The sequence below is a fragment of the Rhinatrema bivittatum genome, chromosome 5 (genome assembly GCF_901001135.1).
Source record: "Rhinatrema bivittatum chromosome 5, aRhiBiv1.1, whole genome shotgun sequence".
Taxonomy (NCBI): Eukaryota; Metazoa; Chordata; class Amphibia; order Gymnophiona; family Rhinatrematidae; genus Rhinatrema; species Rhinatrema bivittatum.
The window spans coordinates 25,218,454-25,238,844 of record NC_042619.1 but is presented as its reverse complement, the minus strand read 5'-3'; the positions used below and the strand labels follow the sequence as shown (position 1 = coordinate 25,238,844).

At 44.3% G+C, this 20,391-nt stretch overlaps 1 protein-coding gene across 1 annotated transcript in view; it reads right to left on the bottom strand.

Moving 5' to 3' along the window:
- The window catches only part of UVRAG (UV radiation resistance associated), a 321,095-nt gene that overhangs the window by 96,774 nt on the left and 203,930 nt on the right, over positions 1–20,391 (bottom strand). Inside the window, exons 12-13 of the mRNA XM_029602151.1 lie at positions 19,613–19,778; positions 881–959 (exon numbers count right to left, since the gene is read on the bottom strand). Coding sequence (XP_029458011.1) covers positions 881–959; positions 19,613–19,778 — 245 coding nt within the window. The remainder of the gene's footprint in view (positions 1–880; positions 960–19,612; positions 19,779–20,391) is intronic.

Sequence of the window (20,391 nt, the reverse complement as noted above, 5' to 3'; positions counted from 1 at the left end):
GGATGAGGGGCAGCAGGAGTAAAGTGTTCTTCAGCCCATGGGTCATGAGGAAGTTGGTGGTACCACTATTGAGCCCTGCAACTAGTCCTTTGCCCTAAAGGCAGTATAAGGGAAGAGAGACATCTCTTTGGTAGTGGCATGGTAAGAGGTCATTGGTGACCCCTAGTAGATGGTGCCCTGTGTGACTGCACAGGTCGCACATCCCAAAAGCAGGCCATGGGCGACAATACCAAGCATGGATGTTTACCAACTACAGGTAGAAGAGATTAGAAGGTCTTTCTGCTCATGTGCAGCTGGCAGTGCAGAGCCTCATGCCTTGATTTCTCTTTAGTCATATCTCAGAACTAAGAAGAAACAATTTTTGAACTTAAGGTGGATATAGGAGGGTATATGTGTGACTGATTTACCCTGCTGTCCATGGAGACCACCAGTTACATGTAAGCAACTTTGCTTTCCTGTGGACAAGCAGGATGAATCAGCCACACATGTAAGGACTCCCAAGCTAAGGGTTGTCTTGAATTCCCTTATCCACGCTTTTTGACAATATTATAACTGGCCATTTGGGCAGGAAGAAGATACACTATCTACCAAACATTAACAGGACACAATCTATTTGCTTATATTCTTTAGTAAAGGGGGAAGGATCTGAATTTGACCAGCACACATTCAGTTGGACAACAGATTAAATATCCAATGTAGCAATTGTTTTAAGTTATTCAAAAATATGATCACATTATAAAATGCAAACCTTGTGGTAAATATCCAAAAAATCTCATATTTGGAAGCATTAATCTTAACATTTCTAAAAAAAATATGTATATATATATTTTTTTTCCATTTTTATCTTTAATGGCAATGGGGAATAAGCAGTGACAAATACCTGTGCTATATTTTTGTTCAGAAGGTACACTCCATAGTCGAACTGTAATTTTTCTCCTCCTTTGGGATACAAAGGGAACCTGAGAAATAAAAACAAACAATCAGGTTATCATTTTTGAAGATAATCAATTTAACTATAACAGTACCATGACAATTTTAAACAGCTGAAAGCATCTAAGATAATGATAGGATCATACCACCTGAATCCAATTAGATAATTTTTAGTTACACATGCAATGGAATATTATAGTATGATGTTTCAATACAAAAGGTTCCTTATAACAGTGTTTTCCAATCAATGTGCCATGGCACACTAGTGTGGCCTTCAGATCTGAACGGGTGTACCATGGAGGGGAAAAAAGAAAAAAAAGTCACCACTGCCTGCTGCTCAGATCCAGTCCAGCATCTGGGCTTTGCTCTCAGCACCTCACAGCAACAAGACACACCAGCAGTGGTTCTTAAACGTGCAGGAGCTCCTTTCTGAGAACGTGTGTGATTATGCATGCCCCTTTTCCTAGCTATACTGCAGGAGTTCTGGAATGTGATAATTAATGAGCATCATGCAGGACATGAATAGCTGGGCCCTGCTTTGTGCCACACACACATTGCACAAAGTACCTCCTCGTCTTCTCCTTCCTGAACCTTCAAGTCTCTGTCTTATACTCAGAGACAGGGACAGCCTGCACGGAGTAATCGTTGGGACTCACTCTTAGCATAGGGAGCAGCAGCACAGTGGAAGAGCTCTGGCAGCACCTGTAGGAGTCAAGATAACTAACTGAGCTGGCTGCCCACATCACGCCAATTTCTCCCTTCTCTTGCACTTGCATATAGAGAGAACTGGTGAACTGTGATGGTTCATATTTGTCTCCACCCACCTCTTTCCCTTGGTTTTCAAAATCTGGAAGAGAATGATGAGGCTTTCAGTGCTTCCCTAGCTGTTCTTTTGGCTAGATGAGTCCTTTCCACGTCCATACTACTGTCTGCTGTATAGAGGTCAGGTGTGCCACCCAATATTTTTGTTAAAGGAGGTAGGCCTTAAGGCTTGGGATGGTTGGGAAACACTGCCTTACTGATAATCAAGGGAAAGGCAAAACACATTTTTATATATAATTCTTCTTTTTAACTCTATCCAAAAATAGCATCTGCCTGGATCAGCAACTAAAATCTAAATAGTTTCCTCTTTCTTTAGAAGCTTTCATATAGTGCAGATGCTGAAAAATATTGCCAGGTTATCAACCCTACAAATGTCCATGTATATAGTTAAGAACATGCCATAATGGGTCAGACCAAGGGTCCATCACGCCCAGCATCCTGTTTCCAACAGTGGCCAATCAAGGCCATAAGAACCTGGCAAGTACCCAAAAACCAAGTCTATTCCATGTTACCGTTGCTAGTAATAGCAGTGGCTATTTTCCAAGTCAGTTAATAGCAGGTAATGGACTTCTCCTCCAAGAACTTATCCAATCCTTTTTTAAACCCAGCTACACTAACTGCACTAACCACATCCTCTGGCAACAAATTCCAGAGTTTAATTGTGCGTTGAGTAAAAAAAAACTTTCTCCGATCAGTTTTAAATGTGCCACATGCTAACTTCATGGAGTGCCCCATAGTCTTTTCATTATCCGAAAGAGTAAATAACCAATTCACATCTACCCGTTCTAGACCTCTCATGATTTTAAACACCTCTATCATATCCCTCCTCAGCCGTCTCTTCTCCAAGCTGAAAAGTCCTAACCTCTTTTGTCTTTCCTCATAGGGGAGCTGTTCCATTCCCCTTATTTTGGTAGCCCTTCTCTGTACCTTCTCCATCACAATTATATCTTTTTGGAGATGAGGCGACCAGAACTGTACACAGTATTCAAGGTGCGGTCTCACCATGGAGCGATACAGAGGCATTATGACATTTTCTGTTTTATTCACCATTCCCTTTCTAATAATTCCCAACATTCTGTTTGCTTTTTTGATTGCCGCAGCACACTGAACCGACGATTTCAATGTGTTATCCACTATGACACCTAGATCTCTTTCTTGGGTTGTAGCACCTAATATGGAACCCAACATTGTGTAATTATAGCATGGGTTATTTTTCCCTATATGCATCACCTTGCACTTATCCACATTAAATTTCATCTGGCATTTTGATGCCTAATTCTCCAGTCTCACAAGGTCTTCCTGCAATTTATCACAATCTGCTTGTGATTTAACTACTCTGAACAATTTTCTATCATCAGCAAATTTGATTATCTCACTCGTCGTATTTCTTTCCAGATCATTTATAAATATATTGAAAAGTAAGGGTCCCAATACAGATCCTTGAGGCACTCCACTGCGAAAATTGTCCATTTAATCCTACTCTGTTTCCTGTCTTTTAGCCAGTTTGCAATCCACGAAAGGACATCGCCACCTATCCCATGACTTTTTACTTTTCCTAGAAGCCTCTCATGAGGAACTTTGTCAAACACCTTCTGAAAATCCAAGTATACTACATCTACCGGTTCACCTTTATCCACATGTTTATTAACTCCTTCAAAAAAGTGAAGCAGATTTGTGAGACAAGACTTGCCTTGGGTAAAGCCATGCTGACTTTGTTCCATTAAACCATGTCTTTCTATATGTTCTGTGATTTTGATGTTTAGAACACTTTCTACTATTTTTCTAGGCACTGAAGTCAGGCTAACCGGTCTGTAGTTTCCCGGATTGCCCCTGGAGCCCTTTTTAAATATTGGGGTCTCATTAGCTATCCTCCAGTCTTCAGGTACAATGGATGATTTTAATGATAGGTTACAAATTTTTACTAATAGGTCTGAAATTTCATTTTTTAGTTCCTTCAGAACTCTGGGGTGTATACCATTCGGTCCAGGTGATTTACTACTCTTCAGTTTGTCAATCAGATCTATCACATCTTCTAGGTTCACCATGATTTGATTCAGTCCATCTGAATCATTGCCCATGAAAACCTTCTCCAGTACGAGTACCTCCCCAAAATCCTCTTCAGTAAATACCGAAGCAAAGAAATCATTTAATCTTTCCGCGATAGCCTTATCTTCTCTAAGTGCCCCTTTAACCCCTTGATCATCTAACGGTCCAACTGACTCCCTCACAGGCTTTCTGCTTCGGTTATATTTTTAAAAGTTTTTAGTGTAAGTTTTTGCCTCTACGACCAACTTCTTTTCAAATTCTCTCTTAGCTGTCTTATTAATGTCTTACATTTAACTTGCCAACGTTTATGCATTATCCTATTTTCTTCTGTTGGATCCTTCTTCCAATTTTTGAATGAAGATCTTTTGGCTAAAATAGCTTCTTTCACCTCCCCTTTTAACCATGCTGGTAATCGTTTTGCCTTCTTTCCACCTTTCTTAATGTGTAGAATACATCTGGACTGTGCTTCTAGAATGGTATTTTTTAACAATGACCACGCCTCTTGCACATTTTTTTTTACTTTTGTAGCTGCTCCTTTCAGTTTTTTTATAACAATTTTTCTCATTTTATCAAAGTTTCCCTTTTGAAAGTTTAGCACGAGAGCCTTGGATTTGCATACTGTTCCTCTTGCAGTCATTAATTCAAATTTGATCATATTATGATCATTATTGCCAAGTGGCCCCACCACTGTTACCTCTCTCACCAAGTCCTGTGATCCACTGAGAATTAGATCTAAAATTGCTCCCTCTCTCGTCGGTTCCTGAACCAGTTGCTCCATAAAGCTATAATTTATTCCATCCAGGAACGTTATCTCTCTAGCGTGTCCCGATGATACATTTACCCAGTCAATATTGGGGTAATTGAAGTCTAACAGTACATAGGAGCAAAATCCTGCACTCCAAGCAATATCGCAAAAACCACAAGTGCAGGCACACAGTTCAATCCTGACAGAGTACTCTAAATCGGTGTATATATTAAATGCTTTTAATGCTTCAATATGGCAACTCCTCTGGCTCATACAAACATCAGACTTAATGGCGTCCCCCGACACGGTACCCGTGTTTCGCCGCGGGCTGCATCGGGAGGGCTCGCCAATAGGGATTCATAAGAAAGCTGTAAAAGATAAATATACATCAGGACAACACAGCAGGACTTATAACCGAATATAAAGTGCAACAATATATAACATCATAACATACCTGACAGCATGAGAACTTCAAAGTGACAGGGAGCGCACTACCCTTTCCCACTGACAGGTATTTAAAGCTGATTAAGGCGCCAAAACAGGAAGGCAAACCACGTGGGACATCAACGTCCCATTCATTGGCTGCCGTTCCTGTGACACGCCTCAGCAGGGTTGTAAACCAAACAGTGCTTATGAATGACCGGCACTAAGGGAGAGCTCTATGTGAACAGAAACCATTCAATGTCTCGATTTAACCCCTTAGGAGATACTGAATCCAACATAAAAATCCAACGTTGTTCGATACGACCCAATTGTTCAGAATAATTACCCCCACGTGGGCACCGCGGGAATACCTCAAGAACACTGTATGTGAGATCTGACAAGGTGTGTGATGTTTTAACCCAATGGTCTACGAGGGGTTCGTTTTCACGGGAGTGACGAATGTTAGAGCAATGCTCTATAATTCGAGTTTTTACCATGCGGGATGTTTTCCCAACGTAGATCAGAGGACAAGGGCATGTAATCACATAGATTACTCCAGCCGTAGTACAATCAGAGTAAGAACATAACCTAAAAGTTTTTTTAGAAACTGGATGAGTAAAACTAGTGGAGGGTGAAGTATGAGAACATACAGTGCAGCGTCCACACGGGTGGTGACCAGGTACACTATCGAAATGCCGTGGCCCCGGAATATCAGTGTGAATGAGCTTGTCTCGTAAATTTTTACCTCGTCGAAAAGTAAATCTAAGAGGACCCGGGAATAGAGTATGTAAGGAGAGGGCCTCCCAGTGTCTGCGAATCATCGCAGTAATCTGGCGGCTCAGGGTGGAGTATGGCAAAATACAATTTGTAACTGTTTGATCATCATGGGATGATGGTAAAAGTAATAAGTCACGATTGGTGTATAAAGCCCGTTTCATCGCCTTTTTAACAACGTGCCTCGGGTACCCCCGGGAAATAAAGCGAGAGGACATGATCTGAGCCTGTTTAAGAAATTCACATCTAGTAGTACATAATCTCCGAAGCCGAAAGAATTGGCCAGTGGGAATATTCCTTCGTAATGTACTGGGGTGACAACTTTGAAAGGAAAGTAAAGTGTTCCTGTCAGTTTCCTTGCGGTGGATAGTGGTCGAAAAACGGCCCTCATCCACAGACACAAGTACATCCAAGAATGCTATATGGGACCGATGTAAACAAAAATTAAACTGTAGATTAGAATCACATGAGTTAAGCCAATCAATGAACAAATAAAATTGAATCTCCGTACCCTGCCAAAGTAAAAAAATATCATCAATGTAGTGGAGCCATACTGCTATGTGTTGAAACCATTCACCAGGGTACACAAAAAGATCCTCAAATTCCGCCACAAACAAGCACGCCAAACTGGGTGCCATAGTCGAGCCCATAGCTGTGCCCTTTATCTGGAGATAAAACATCTCACCAAATCTGAAAAAATTCTTCGTGAGTGCCAGAGTGGCTAACGTCACTAGCAAGGAAGTGGGGACACGCTGGGGGCCAATGCGAGAGTTCAAGGTTTTTTCTATAACTTGTAAGGCAGCAGTTTGGGGAATACTCGTGTACAGAGAAATAATATCCAGTGTAACAAATAAAAACGGTTCACTGGGAACAGGTGTCATGTCCAAAAGGGTGATGAAATGTAAGGAGTCTCTTATGTATGATCGAATACGGGGTACAAATGGTTTCAGAAACAGGTCCACGAATTGGGACAGGGGTTCTAACAGCGAACCAATGCCTGCCACAATGGGTCGACCTGGTGGGTTCTGTAGATTCTTATGTACTTTTGGTAAAGTATAAAAAACCGGGGTAATCGGGTGTTCTGGTGTAAGGAACTTGGCCTCACGAGGGGTCAAAATATGGCGGTCCAATGCATTTTCCACCACTTGTATAACCTGCTGGCGTAACTGGGGGGTGGGGTCCTCAGTTAAGGGAAGATAAAATGATGTGTCGTTTAATTGTCTAAATGCTTCAGACATGTATTGGTGTTTGTCCTGGATAACAATGCCTCCACCCTTATCGGCGGGTTTAATAATAATAGAAGAATCTTGCCCAAGAGATAGAACGGCCCGATGTTCAGATTTTGATATATTGAACTGGGTATAATGCTGCCTTGACACCAACTCAGACATACCCTGATCTACCAACCGCTCAAAAGCCATAATGAGCGGATCTCCGGGGCCAGGAGGCACCCATCTGGATTTTGGACGGGCTAGGGATAGGTCTGGGCCGGGAGGCACATCTGCAAAAAACATTTTAATCTTCAACAAGCGACAGAAACGATATAGATGTATTCGAAGATCAAACAAATTACATTTTGCAGTGGGCACAAAAGAAAGTCCTTTAGATAAAACCCCTAATTCAGAGTCAGTAAGAGCGCGTGAGGATAGATTAAATACCGAAGGCAGGTCTACAGCCATGGGTCTGAAACTGCATGGGTCGCTCTGGTCACTCGAGGAGGAGGAGGCTGAAATTGTTGATTGCGGCCGCGGGACCGAGTCGTGCGAGTAGGTTTGGTAACAGGGCCGGGATCGGGTGGGTGTTGGCCTGAGTCTAAAAAAGACGCTGCTATAGACGCATAGCGTGATGATGGTGTACAGGTAGAAGAACTGGATGATGCTGTTGCTGGGCGAATTTCCTCCCGAGGTGGTCTTGGACGGGCTGTCTGAACCTCTTCGCCAGAGGAATCGCCGGAGTTGTCGTGCGCGAAAGTTACTTTTCTCACAGGTTGTGGACGAGACTTGGCCATCCATTTATAAACGAATCCTGATTTGTAATCCGTCTCGTCCCGAATAAACTTTTGGTACTTCACAGTTTTTAAATCAGTCCGAAACTTGTGAAGTTGAGTTTGAAATTCGGAGTGTTCCTGGTCAAAAACTTCTGTAGATAAAGAGTGTTTAATAGTGTCCAAATTATTTGTCAACTCCTCCTGAAGTGTAGTTTGTAGAGTCTTCGTGGTCTCAATGATCAATACCATTAGATCCAAGGAACATTTGTTAAGTATCTGATTCCATCGAGTAATAAAAGTGCTATTGTCCGTGTGCAACCGGGGCTCCTTCTGAACACGGAGCCCCCGCGGGATCCGGCGGACTCGGCAGTATTCAATCAAAGTGGCAGCGTGTAACTCTGCTCGGGTCAAGCGTTTCTGAATATCTATAACGTCAGTCCAAGTGACAGTGGATGAAGGAACAGGTAGCGGGTCATCAAAGAAAAGCCGGTCTGACAACACTGCATTGAGCTCAGCTTCCGAATAACTAAAAGTTTGATCATCGGCTGCCATTTAAAGCCCAAGGATAAAGGTAATCCAAGACCAACAGTACATAGGAGCAAAATCCTGCACTCCAAGCAATATCGCAAAAACCACAAGTGCAGGCACACAGTTCAATCCTGACAGAGTACTCTAAATCGGTGTATATATTAAATGCTTTTAATGCTTCAATATGGCAACTCCTCTGGCTCATACAAACATCAGACTTAATGGCGCGGCAAACAAGCGGGCGCCCGGCACTGCCGCACTGTATCGGCCTGAAGGGATTTCTACCCATAAAGATTCAATTTTGCATTTAGTCTCATGCAGGATGTTTATCCTGTTGGATTCTATGCCATCCTGGACATAAAGCGCCATACCGCCTCCCGGGTGGTTCCTCTCTGTCATTGCGATATAATTTGTACCCCGGTATAGCACTGTCCCATTGGTTATCCTCCTTCCACCATGTCTCTGAGATGCCAATTAAGTCTATGTCATCATCCACTGCTATACATTCTAATTCTCCCATCTTACTTCTTAGACTTCTAGCATTAGCATACAAACATTTCAAAGTTTGTTTTTTGTTTGTATTTTCATTCTGCTTTTTAATTGATAGGGATAAGTTAGAATTTTTTAGCTAAGGTGAGTTTTTAGTTATAGGCACTTGGACTACTTTTCTTATTATTGGAACCTCACTGTCGGGATGCCCTAATTCTAATGCATCATTAGTATCCTTTGAAGATACCTCTCTCCTAACCATGCGCTGCTGAGCGATTTGTCGGCTTTCCCCTTTGTTCTAGTTTAAAAGCTGCTCTATCTCCTTTTAAGGGTTAGCGCCAGCAGTCTGGTTCCATCCTGGTTAAGGTGGAGCCCATCCCTTTGGAAGAGACTCCCCCTTCCCCAAAAGGTTCCCCAGTTCCTAACAAAACTGAATCCCTCTTCCTTGCACTATTGTCTCATCCACGCATTGAGACTCCGGAGCTCTGCCATACTGGATCAGACTGAGGGTCCATCAAGCCCTGCATCCTGTTTCCAACAGTGGCCAATCCAAGATACAAATACCCAAACATTAAATAAATGCCATGCTACTAATGCCGGTAATAAGCAGTGGTTATTCCTTACATCAACTAGATTAATAGCAGTTTATGGTCTTCTCCTCCAGAATTTGCAAGTGACTTCCCTTGGAGTTTTACAGTGCACGGAGTGTCCCTACTAAATACTGGACCCTGAAAAGCCCGTCTGGAGCCATCAGCTGGGTAACGGCTGACACACGCAGATCCTGTCTCCTTTAAAAATGTTTTATCCTTATATACACAGCAGTTTTTAGCTCAGGCTTATATCATCTTATAGTACTTTAATATGAACAGCAAGCAAGTTCAGTTTCAGTCGTCCAGAATTCTTTTTTACATTCTAGAATGCCAGTAAATAAGCCTGAAAAGATCATTTTCAATAAAAGGGGGAAAAAAAAAAAAGGTAATTGTTTTGAATGCTTAAACAATTTTTTTTTACCAATACCTATGGCAATTAAGGTATTTATGTCAGGAAACTTTGATATTAAAGTTGTCATTTTAAATATAGGAAATGTGTTTTTTCTCTTAAGTGTTTCCTTTCACTAAACACAATTTTAACTGTTTTTCTCCTCAATGTACTGTAGCCAGTCCTCGGGTTTTGTACTAAGAACATGTCATGGAGATATCAAACTAGAGCTCCAGTGATGAGGAATCATTGTCCCCTTACTCCACTGAACAAACAGTACTCCACACAGAGCTTTTAGTGTTCCAAAGACTTGCAATTTATTTTCTCAGATTGTTAGCTGAATACTGCACAGAAGAAATGAACAGCTCACAGTCTATGTACCTTCAGTGCTGCTTCAGAGTACTAAATAAACAATCACATTCCTCTGTCTGCTCCTTTAGGTAAGGATGTAATTTCTCAGTGCTGAATTTTCAAGTCACTTTCTAGCTCACAGGGAACATCAATAGGGGTAGAATAGAAGAGATCGTAGCAGGGAGTGGCCTACTTGGTCAGCTCCAGAAGCAGTCTGCAGGCTGGATACCAAGCCAAGTCTTTAGGGCTAGTGCTATTATCCCATATCTGAATTCTTACTGGTAGTTAAGATATGTTTTGACATAACTGACTTCTACTCAAATAGGCCTTAGATGCCCTTATCAAAGAATGTGCTATACAAGGTAGCTGGATCTCTGGCCTTTAATCAAAGGTTGATCCTTTACATAAAGGTTATGCCTTTGGGAAGGATTCTGCAGATACAGAGAGCATTTCACCATCACCCCCCTTCAAATTTCTCTGCAATTGTTGTGTTTGGCAGTCCATGGGTCCCCCCGCAGACCTCTGCATTCAATAGCAGGCCCAAGCCCAAGCCACTGTTACACCAGTTCCCTATGTTGCCAGGCCGATCTCCCCTCTGGTGCAGCAAGATGTCGCCACTTCCGCCCAGCTCCTCTAAGGTGCATGTGTGTCCAACATCCCTCCTCTTAAAGGGCCAGCAGCAGTAAAAAGCTGGTGGCGCACCTGGATGACATCATTGGGTTAGACCTATAAAAGGCCTCGGCAGCATCTCCTCCTTGCCTCATCTAGGAAAATGCACTCAGCAACAGGTCTCCTACAGCCTCTGTAGCGTGAGTTGCCTCAGCGTCCCCAAGTTACTGGTCTTCATTTGGTCTTCAATTCCTGGTCTTCATCTGGTCTTCAGGCTCAGTATCTTGTTCTTTGGTTCTTGTAGTTCTTGTCTATCAGTGCTTGTGATCAGTCTTCAGCTCTTCATTCCTTCAGTGTGCATTGCCTCTTGCATTGCTCCTCGTCCTCCTGCCCTGCCTATGCATCCCACCTTCCCTTGGTTTGACCTCTGCTTGCTTCCTGGACTTTTCTTGATTGCTGCCTAACCAGTAACCACTGCCTCCTACCGGACCTTCCTTGACTGCCGCCTGCTAGTGACCACTGACTGTTACTGGACATTCCAACTGGCGCCTGCCCTGACCCGAGCTTGCCTCAGACTCCTCCACAGATCACCAGCCCTTTGGCGGAGTCCCCACCTAAGACATGTCGGCTCCAGCACCTGAGGGCTCAACCTAAGGGGAACCTGAGCTGGTATAGGCAAAGCTTCAGTTGGGTATCTGCATATTGCCACTCCGCCAGCCGATGGTGAGAACATGCAGGGCTCCTCCCTAAAGGCTGCACCAACTCTACATCGGTCCAAGGGTCCGTGTCCACAACAGCTACCTTTTTATAGGAGAAGACATTCTGCAGAAACTGCTGCTTCTCCAACTCTTAATATAACAAGTTAATGCCAATCTAGAAAGAAGAACAGCAATTGTCTCAAATACCACAAAATACTTCTATAGGCTTCCAAATTTTTAAGTGATTAAGCAACTGATTAGATTTGTCAGCAATAATCTCAAACATATATTATATAAACCCTATTCTACCAACATATGTGAGGACTACCATCTTGCTTGTCCTGTGAGAAAGCAAATGTTGCTTACCTGTAACAGGTCTTCTCACAGGACAGTAGGATGGTAGTCCTCCCGAAACACGCCCGCCACCCCGCGGTATTGGGTTTGTTACGTTTCTTATTTTATTTTTTGGCACTGCCTGTAGCTTTCAAACAAGACTGAAGGGGGACCCCTGCTGGCTGCAGGGTTAATGCCATGCTGGGCATGCCCAGTAGGGGCCAGTCAAAGTTCTGGAAACTTTGACAGAAGTTTTCCGTGATTGGGCTCCATCCTGTGATGTCACCCATATGTGAGGATTAACATCCTGCGGTCCTGTGAGAACATCTGTTACAGGTAAGCAAGTAGCAATAAAAATAAAGTAAAAAAAAAAAAGATGATTAATGTTTTAGTGAATATCCTCCCTCAATAAGAGATCATTAGAACATAAGATTTGCCATACTGGTTCAGACCAAAGGTCCATGAAGTCCATTATTCTGTTTCCAACAGTGGCCAATCCAGGTTACATGTACCTGGTAGGATCCCAAAAGGTTGATAGATTCCATGTTGCTTATCTTAGGGTTAAGCAGTGGATTTCCCCAGATTCACTTTAATAATGGTTTATGGACTTTTCCTATTTACAAAAGAAAGGAATAGCATTCAAAATAAAATGCACTCAACAAACTGTGTATTAAGGTATCACCTTGCCTGGGTGAGTACCGAGCTGAGGATGTCCTAACATGCACCAAATGTATCCAAAGGCGTGAAACAGGCACAACAACTGGGGTGGAATTTGGTAGAGGGCATGCTAAACCCCACCGGGCAGGTGGAAGGGTTTTTGTACGTCACATTGTAAACAGGTTACGAAGGACAGACTGGCCGAAGATGGAATCTTGTCTTCCGGCTTTGTCCAAGCAATAGTGGGCTGCAAAGGTATGAAGAGAACTCCAGGTGGCAGCCCTGCAAATGTCAGGAAGCGGCACCGATCGCAGGTGTGCTACTGAAGTCGCCATGGCCCTCACAGAATGTGCATTAACACGGTCTTGAAATGGAAGGCTTGCTTGCTGATAGCAAAAGGATATGCAGTTTGCCAACCAAGAGGAGAGAGTCTGCTTACTCACAGGTTGCCCTAATTTGTTAGGGTGGAAGGAGACGAACAACTGAATGCTCTTCCTGTGGGCAACTGTACGGTCTAGGTAGAATGCTAGAGCCCGTTTACAGTCAAGGGTATGCAAAGCCTGTTCCCAGGCCCCAGCCTGTTCCCAGGCCCCATTCCTGGATTGGAATGGGGCCTGGGAAAAAAAGGTAGGTAGTATGATGGATTGATTGAGGTGAAAATCCTAAACCACTTTAGTAAGAATTTAGGGTGAGTGCGGAGTACCACCCGGTTCTGCAGAAGTTTAGTGTAAGGCGGATAGGTAACTAGGGCCTGTAATTCACTAACTCTGCGAGAGCTGAAGTGATTGCCAAAAGGAAAATCACTTTCCATGTGAGATATCAAAGTTCACAAGAGTGAAGAGGCTCGAATGGTGGTTTCATGAGCTGACCCAAAACCAGATTAAGGTCCCAAGAAGGGGCCGGAGGACGCAGTGGAGGCTTGAGGTGAAGCAAGCCCTTAAGAAGCGTGTAACAAGGGGTTCTACTGATATAGGAACATCCCCGAAACCTTTATGGAAGGCGGCTACCGCACAGACATGCATTCTGATGGAAGAAGTCTTTAGACCTGATTCTGATAAATGCTAGAGATAGTCCAAAAACTTTGTGATTGGACAGGAAAAGGGGTCAAGGGACTGAGGAGCACCATGACTTGAACCTTTTCCATTTGTAAGAGTAACCTTTTCTCGTGGAACGCTTCCATGAAGCAATCAAGACATGGGAAACTGGTTCAGAAAAGTTAAGTGGCTGAAGGATTAACCTTTCAACATCCATGCCGTCAGGGACAAGGCGTGAAGATTGGGATGGCGGAGGCACCCGTCGTTTTGAGTGATCAGAAGCTGGTCCTTTCCCAAGGGAATGCACCTGCGAATGGAGAGATCCTGCAGTATTGGAAACCACACTTGGCGTGGCCAGTGAGGTGCTATCAGGATCATGGTTCCCTTGTCCTGACGTAACTTCACGAGAGTCTTCGAGAGAAGAGGAAGTGGAGGGAATGCATAGAGCAGACCGGTTGCCCACGAGAGGGAGAATGCGTCTCTGGGCTGAGAGTGTTTGCTGCGAATAAGAGAGCAGAAGTTCTCTACTTTACGGTTTTGAGGAGACACAAAGAGGTCTATTTGAGGATATCCCCATTGTTGGAAGATGGAGTTCGCCACCAAGGGGTTGAGAGACCACTCGTGCGGTTGAAAGATGCAACTCAGCTTGTCTGCCAACACATTGCCCACTCCCGGCAACCAGGTGGCCCTGAGGTACATCGAATGGGAGAGAGCTTCCACCCATATCTGTGCAGCTTCCTGACACAGAAGGAAGGAGCCTGTGCCTCCCTGCTGTTGATGTACCACATGGCCACCTGGTTGTCCGTCTGAATCAGGATAACTTGATTTGAGAGGCGATCCTGAAATGCTCTGAGAGCACATCTTATTGCTCGAAGCTGCAGGAAATTTATTTGGTGTTTGGCTTCCTCTGGAGACCAAAAGCCTTGTGTCTGCAGATTGGCCACATGGGCTCCCAAGCCGAGGTTGGAAGCATCAGTGGTGAGAGTTATTTGAGGATCTGGAGCCTGAAAGGGAAAGCCTTGAAGGAGATTGGTCTGATGCCTCCACCAGGCAAGAGACTGACGGAGTGAGACTGTTACGTGGACCATGGTCTACAGGGGCTGAACGCTTTGAGTCCATTGCGATTGTAGAGTCCATTGCATGACTCTCATGGCCAATCGTGCCATTGGTGTGACTTGAACTGAGAACGCCATGTGTCCCAGAAGGATGAGAAAGTGACGAGCAGTCACGGATTGCTGAGACTGCAGCTGGTGTGCAAGAGACACGAGAGTGAGCGCTCGCTGTTGAGGCAGAAAAGCTTTTGCCAGCAAAGTGTCCAAGTCTGCCCCAATGAACGACAAGGTTTGAGATGGGACTAAGTAGGATTTGTCGTAGTTGACAAGAAATCCTAATGAAATTAGAGTGTGTAAGGTTAGATTGAGGGACGACAGAGCAGCTTGCTGAGTGGGAGCCCTGATTAACAAGTCTAGATAGGGGTAGATGTGAACACCTTGGGTCATGAGGAAGACTGCAACTACTACCAGGCATTTTGTGAAGACTCGTGGCACAGATGCTAGGCCGAATGGAAGCACTCGGTATTGATAGTGCTTGGGGCCTACTAGAAACCTCAGGTATTTGCGATGAGATGGAGGTATCGCAATATGCGTGTATGCTTCCTGGAGATCCAGAGAGCAGAGCCAGTCTCCTCTTTGTAAAAGAGGAAGAAGCGAGCCTACGGTTACCCTCTTGAACTTCTCTCGCTGGAGGTACTTGTTGAGGGCCCGTAGGTCCAGGATAGGACGTACGCCTCTCGATTTTTTGGGGATTAGAAAGTACCGGGAATAGAACCCTAGGCCGTGCTGAGAGTAGGGCACGGGTTCTATTGCCTTGGACTGGAGAAGGAAGGAGATCTCTTGATCCAGAAGTTCTCCACTTCGGTAGAGGTGGGGTGTCCGGTGGCACGGAGAGAAAGTTCAGATGGTAACCCTGAGCAATAATCGCCAGTACCCATTGGTCTGAGGTGATTGAGTGCCATATGTTGTGGAAGTGGAACAATAGACCTCCCACTGGTATGTGAGGCAGTGGAATCTGGCTGCTGCTCTCTAGGTGGAAGTCAAAAACCTGAAGTAGGCCCTGGTTGAGGAGCTGCTTGTGGCTTTTGTTTACGTGTTTGACGAGACTGTGCTTTTTGAAAATTTCTCGTGGCACGGGATCTGATTGGTGGCGGGTAGGACTTCTTCGGGCAAAAGAATGATTTTTTTAGAGTCCTTTCTGAAGGGCTATTTAGAAGAATAGTCAGAAAGCATCAGAGAGAGCTGTCTTAGGGTCTCATGATGGTCCTTAAGTTCCGCCACCGTTCGCTGAATCTGTTCGCCAAACCATTGACCCCACACAGGGCAGGTCGGATAGCCTGTCTTATACTTCAGGGCGAAGATTGGAAGACTTGAGCCAGGTCCATCTTCTTGCCTAAAAAGCGGCTGCAGATACCCTAGTGGCAGTGTCACAGATATCATAGGATGATCTGATCTCCTGCTTGCCTGCCTCAAAACCCTTGTTTACTAGGGTTTGAAGCTGATCTTGGAATTGTTGAGGCAGGGTATCTGAGAAGTCTTGTATCTGCTTAAAAATGACCCTATTATATTGGGTCATATAGAGCTGATAGGCGGCAATCTGGGAGTTGAGCATTGAGCCTTGGAATACCCAGCGGCCAATGGCATCTAAAAACTTCTGTTCTTTGCCCGGGGGAAAAGAGGTATGAGGCTTTGATCTCTTTGCTCTTTTTTGTGCAGATTCAACTACATATTGGTGATCCAATTGAGTTTTCTGAAAACCTGGAGCCGACTGCACCAAATAGGTAGTGTCAGCCTTTCTGTGCACTGGAGCAATGGAGCCAGGATGTTCCCAGTTCTTCTTGAGGAGATCTAGAAGAACCTGGTGAATAGGGATGGAGGTTATTTCCTTGGCAGCATCCAGGAATTGGAGCAACTCCATCATCTGATGGCTGTCATCCTGTTCAGTCTGCAATTGGAAGGGAACCAATTCAGACATTTCCTTCACAAAATTTATAAAGGAGAGGTCCTCTGGAGGAGAATGCTTCCTACTTTCAGTGGGTGAAGGTGGTGAAGGTAAATCATCGGTGTCTGGCAAGGAGTCATCAGTCCAGGGTATCATAAGGATCAGCACCTGTCCCTCTAGGAACTAGAGGGGGACGGGGTGGTGGGATACCTGAAGGACCTGGTCCAGGCTCCAAAGGAATCGGAGGAATTATCGGAGGCACCGATGAAGGCATCGATGGATGGCTCGGTGGTGCCGGACGTATCGGCACCGATGGTTGTATCGGTGGCGAGGGACGTATCAGCATCGATGGCTGAGGCAGGACTCCGGATGGAGGGATGCGGAACGGTGTTTCTCCTCTCAATGACAGAGTAAGTGGTGAGGGCACCGGAGCCATCGGAGACCCGGGGTCCATTGGTGGAAAAGCAGCAATGAGCGCTTCTATCCTGGATAGCAGCGGCGCCAATGCTGCTGGAATCGGGTCGGTGCTCGGTTCCACAATCGGTACCGGTGTCTGTGCCGGAGGAACCTGGAGTCGTTGCATCGCCTTGTCGATGGCCTCCTAAACCATCCGGTCCAGTTCTTCTCGGAGACCTGGAGCAAGCAGCCCCGGCTCCGGAACAGAAGAAGGAGGCAGAGGCATAGCCGGAGGGACCACTGTTAAAGGCGGAGTCGCAGCTCCTGATCCCCTGTCGGGTGAGGGTTGCCTCAGTGACCCAGTCGCCGAAAAGGTCGGTGCCTTTTTCGACGGTGGCTTGGACGATGGCGAGGTCGATGACTTCGCTCCCTCAATGGTCCGAGGCTTACGATGTCGATGTTTCTCTCTGCGATCCCCTCTGTCCTGATGGGGAGTAGAAGGTGTCGAAGGCCGAGATGTCGTTGATGCCAGACGGTCACCGGCCGGTGGTCGATACTGGCGCGAAGTTGACGGTGCTGGTTCAGACGACATCGATGCAACGGACGGAGTTGGGATTTGAGCACGGAAGAGAAGTTCCATCTTCTCCATTCTGGCCTTGCGACCTTTAGGTGTAATTAAGGCACATTTGGTGCAGGTTAGGACATCATGCTCTCGTCCAAGACACATTACACAGACTTTATGAGGGTCTGTGATAGACATGGTGCAAGTACAGTCCGGATACCGACAGAACCCTGACACCATGGCCATAGAAAAAATTGAGCCGCGATACGGTCGACGGCCAGTAGGCCACGAGGGCCAAACTAGACGGTAATCGACGGAAAGCGGGTAAAATTTACCGGAGTACCGGTTAGAGGAGGGACCCCTGTGGGGCAAATAAACTTTTAGTAATTCCATGAGGAAAATTCCTGTCAGGAATCTCTACAGAGCTCCTTTACCGCGAGGCTACTGCTGCGCGGAAAAAAGAAGACTGAAAGGGGAACCCTGCTGGCTGCAGGGTTAGTGCCATGCTGGGCATGCCCAGTAGGGGCCAGTCAAAGTTTGGGAAACTTTGACAGAAGTTTTCCGTGATTGGGCTCCATCCTGTGATGTCACCTACATATGAGGACTACCATTGTGCTTGTCCTGTGAGAATACTTAACTAGATATGCAAACCAACAGTAAAAAGAGGGAAGTTGAATCAGTTATTGAAAACGATTCTGAAGAACCAACCATCCAAAGATACTGTCACTATGGAAATACCCTTTTAAATAATAGTGCTTAGTAAGAGTGTGAAATGAAATCCAAGTAGAGGCTTTACAGATATCTTGACCTGAAGCCTGACGCATCTGAGCTACTGAAGTCACATTTGCTCTTACTTGGTATGCATTCACCTTTCCTGACAGGGGAATTTTTGCTTTAGAGAAGCAATAGAATTATAGGCTTCCTAAGACCACAGGTAAAACATACATACGCAAGATCGTAAAACAAATAAAGTAGTCAAACAAAACAGCTAGCCATAATAAAATAAAAGCCTCAGATTGCCATCTTAAACTCTCAGACTAAATCAGGAAAAGCTAACAAACAAAAAGGCCTTAAGTATTTTCTTGAATGCCTTTGTACATGTAGTTAGTTAGATTGCTATCAACAGTGAATTCCACACAGTGGGACCTGCGATGGGAAAGGCCCTCACACATGTCTCAGAGAGATATTCCGCAAGGATGACTGGGGTTTCACAAAGAAAACTGGGAGATTAATCAATTAGTTTAAATGGAATTGAGAGACCAATTTTGGCCAGATTAAAAACATGTTAGAGAAATAAGCATTAAAAAACTGATAGTATTCATAATGACTGTTTTGTGCATATTGAGCAACATAGAACTGTATGCTAAATTATACAAATATATTTATTTATTTATTTATTTATTTGATTTTATATACCGACAACCGTTTGCACATCGTGCCGGTTTACAGATAACTTATAACAAATAATATATAGGCAAAGCCTTTACAAGGAACGGTTTGTAACATAAATGCAGTAACATGGCAATTAACTAGATAAATAAGTAGGGAGGGAAGGGTAGGGATATACGAGACAAAGGGAGGGGGGAGGGGGAAGGGTGAAAAAGGAAGAACATAGGGAAAAGATATGTACAGGGGTTCGAGGAACAATTAATATGTACATAGGTTATATACAAAGTTTTTGTTTTTGTTTAGGTTTGAAGCTTCTTGGAGGGGGTGGGTGTCAGGTGTAGGTCCTGAGGGGGAGTGTTGGTGAGGGGTGGTGGTTGGGTTAGGGTGTTAGTAAGGGATGAAGATGATTGCGGGTATGCTTGGAGGAAGAGCCAGGTTTTGAGTTTCTTTTTGAAAGTGGGTGTGGAGGTTTCGGTGCGTAGGTCAGGAGGCATGGAGTTCCAGAGGGAAGGGCCTGCGAGAGAGAGGGCCCTATTGGTGGTGGAGATGAGTCTTGTGGATTTTATGGAAGGGGGAATAAGGGTTCCACGGAGAGAGGAGCGGGTGGGTCTCGTGGAGATACGAGGGAGGAAAGGTGGGTTTAGCCAATTGAAATGTTCGTTAGCAATACTTTTGTGGATGAGGGTAAGGGTCTTGTAAATATATAACAGAATTGCCACAAAATACACCTAATCTTTGACACAAAAAAACAAACAAACAAAAAAAAAAACCCCTATGGGACAAAACAGGTTATGTATTATTTTTATTGTGTCCTGCACAGACTGACTAACTTCAATGCAAATACATGATATGGCACTGAATACTTACTCTCTCTCTTTCTCAGTCAGTTTATCATTTATATTATCTTTGATTGCAGATCGGGAGCCTTTGTGAATTATGGGATACCTGAGTGGCATTTGTAGAAAGAATGAAATCATTGAGACCAGGTGAGCGGTGTAGCCCAGGGCAACAGCAATGCTTCCATCATCTTTCGCTGTCAATTGAAGGTATAGCATTATTATTACATACAATGCATAAATATAAATATCTTAACTGAAAACTTTTACAAATCAAACAATCCTGTTACAGTTGATCAAACTAAATGATTAAATTACTTACCTCTAAAGTTTGTTCTCCGATAAAAGGCAAATGCATTATAACTTTAAAGCTTTCTAGAATGTTTTTAAGCATGTGCAGTCAGGGACTCACCCCCTTTTCATTTTTCTTTTCAGCACAATTCCACAGAAGGAAAAGAAGACAGAGACTAGAGCTGTGCACAGGAAAAATTGTGTGTGGATTGTTTTGTTTTGGATTTTTTCTCTCTTTTTTTTTTTTTTTGCTACTTACGTGCATAATATCTGTGTGCAAAAGTTCACATGCATAAAGTAACAAAACAAATGCATATCCTTAAACCAGACAACCGTGAATGCCAACAGAAAATCGCCCTTGAACAAAAGTGGGGAATTCCAGTCTGAGTGCCATAAACAAGTCTGGTTTTCCCAACAGCCAAATTTCTCAAATTATCCTGATTCTGGAATCAGATGAATATATATTTCTCACAAATATATTCATTGTGGATATTTTGAAAACCATGGCCTCAAGGATCA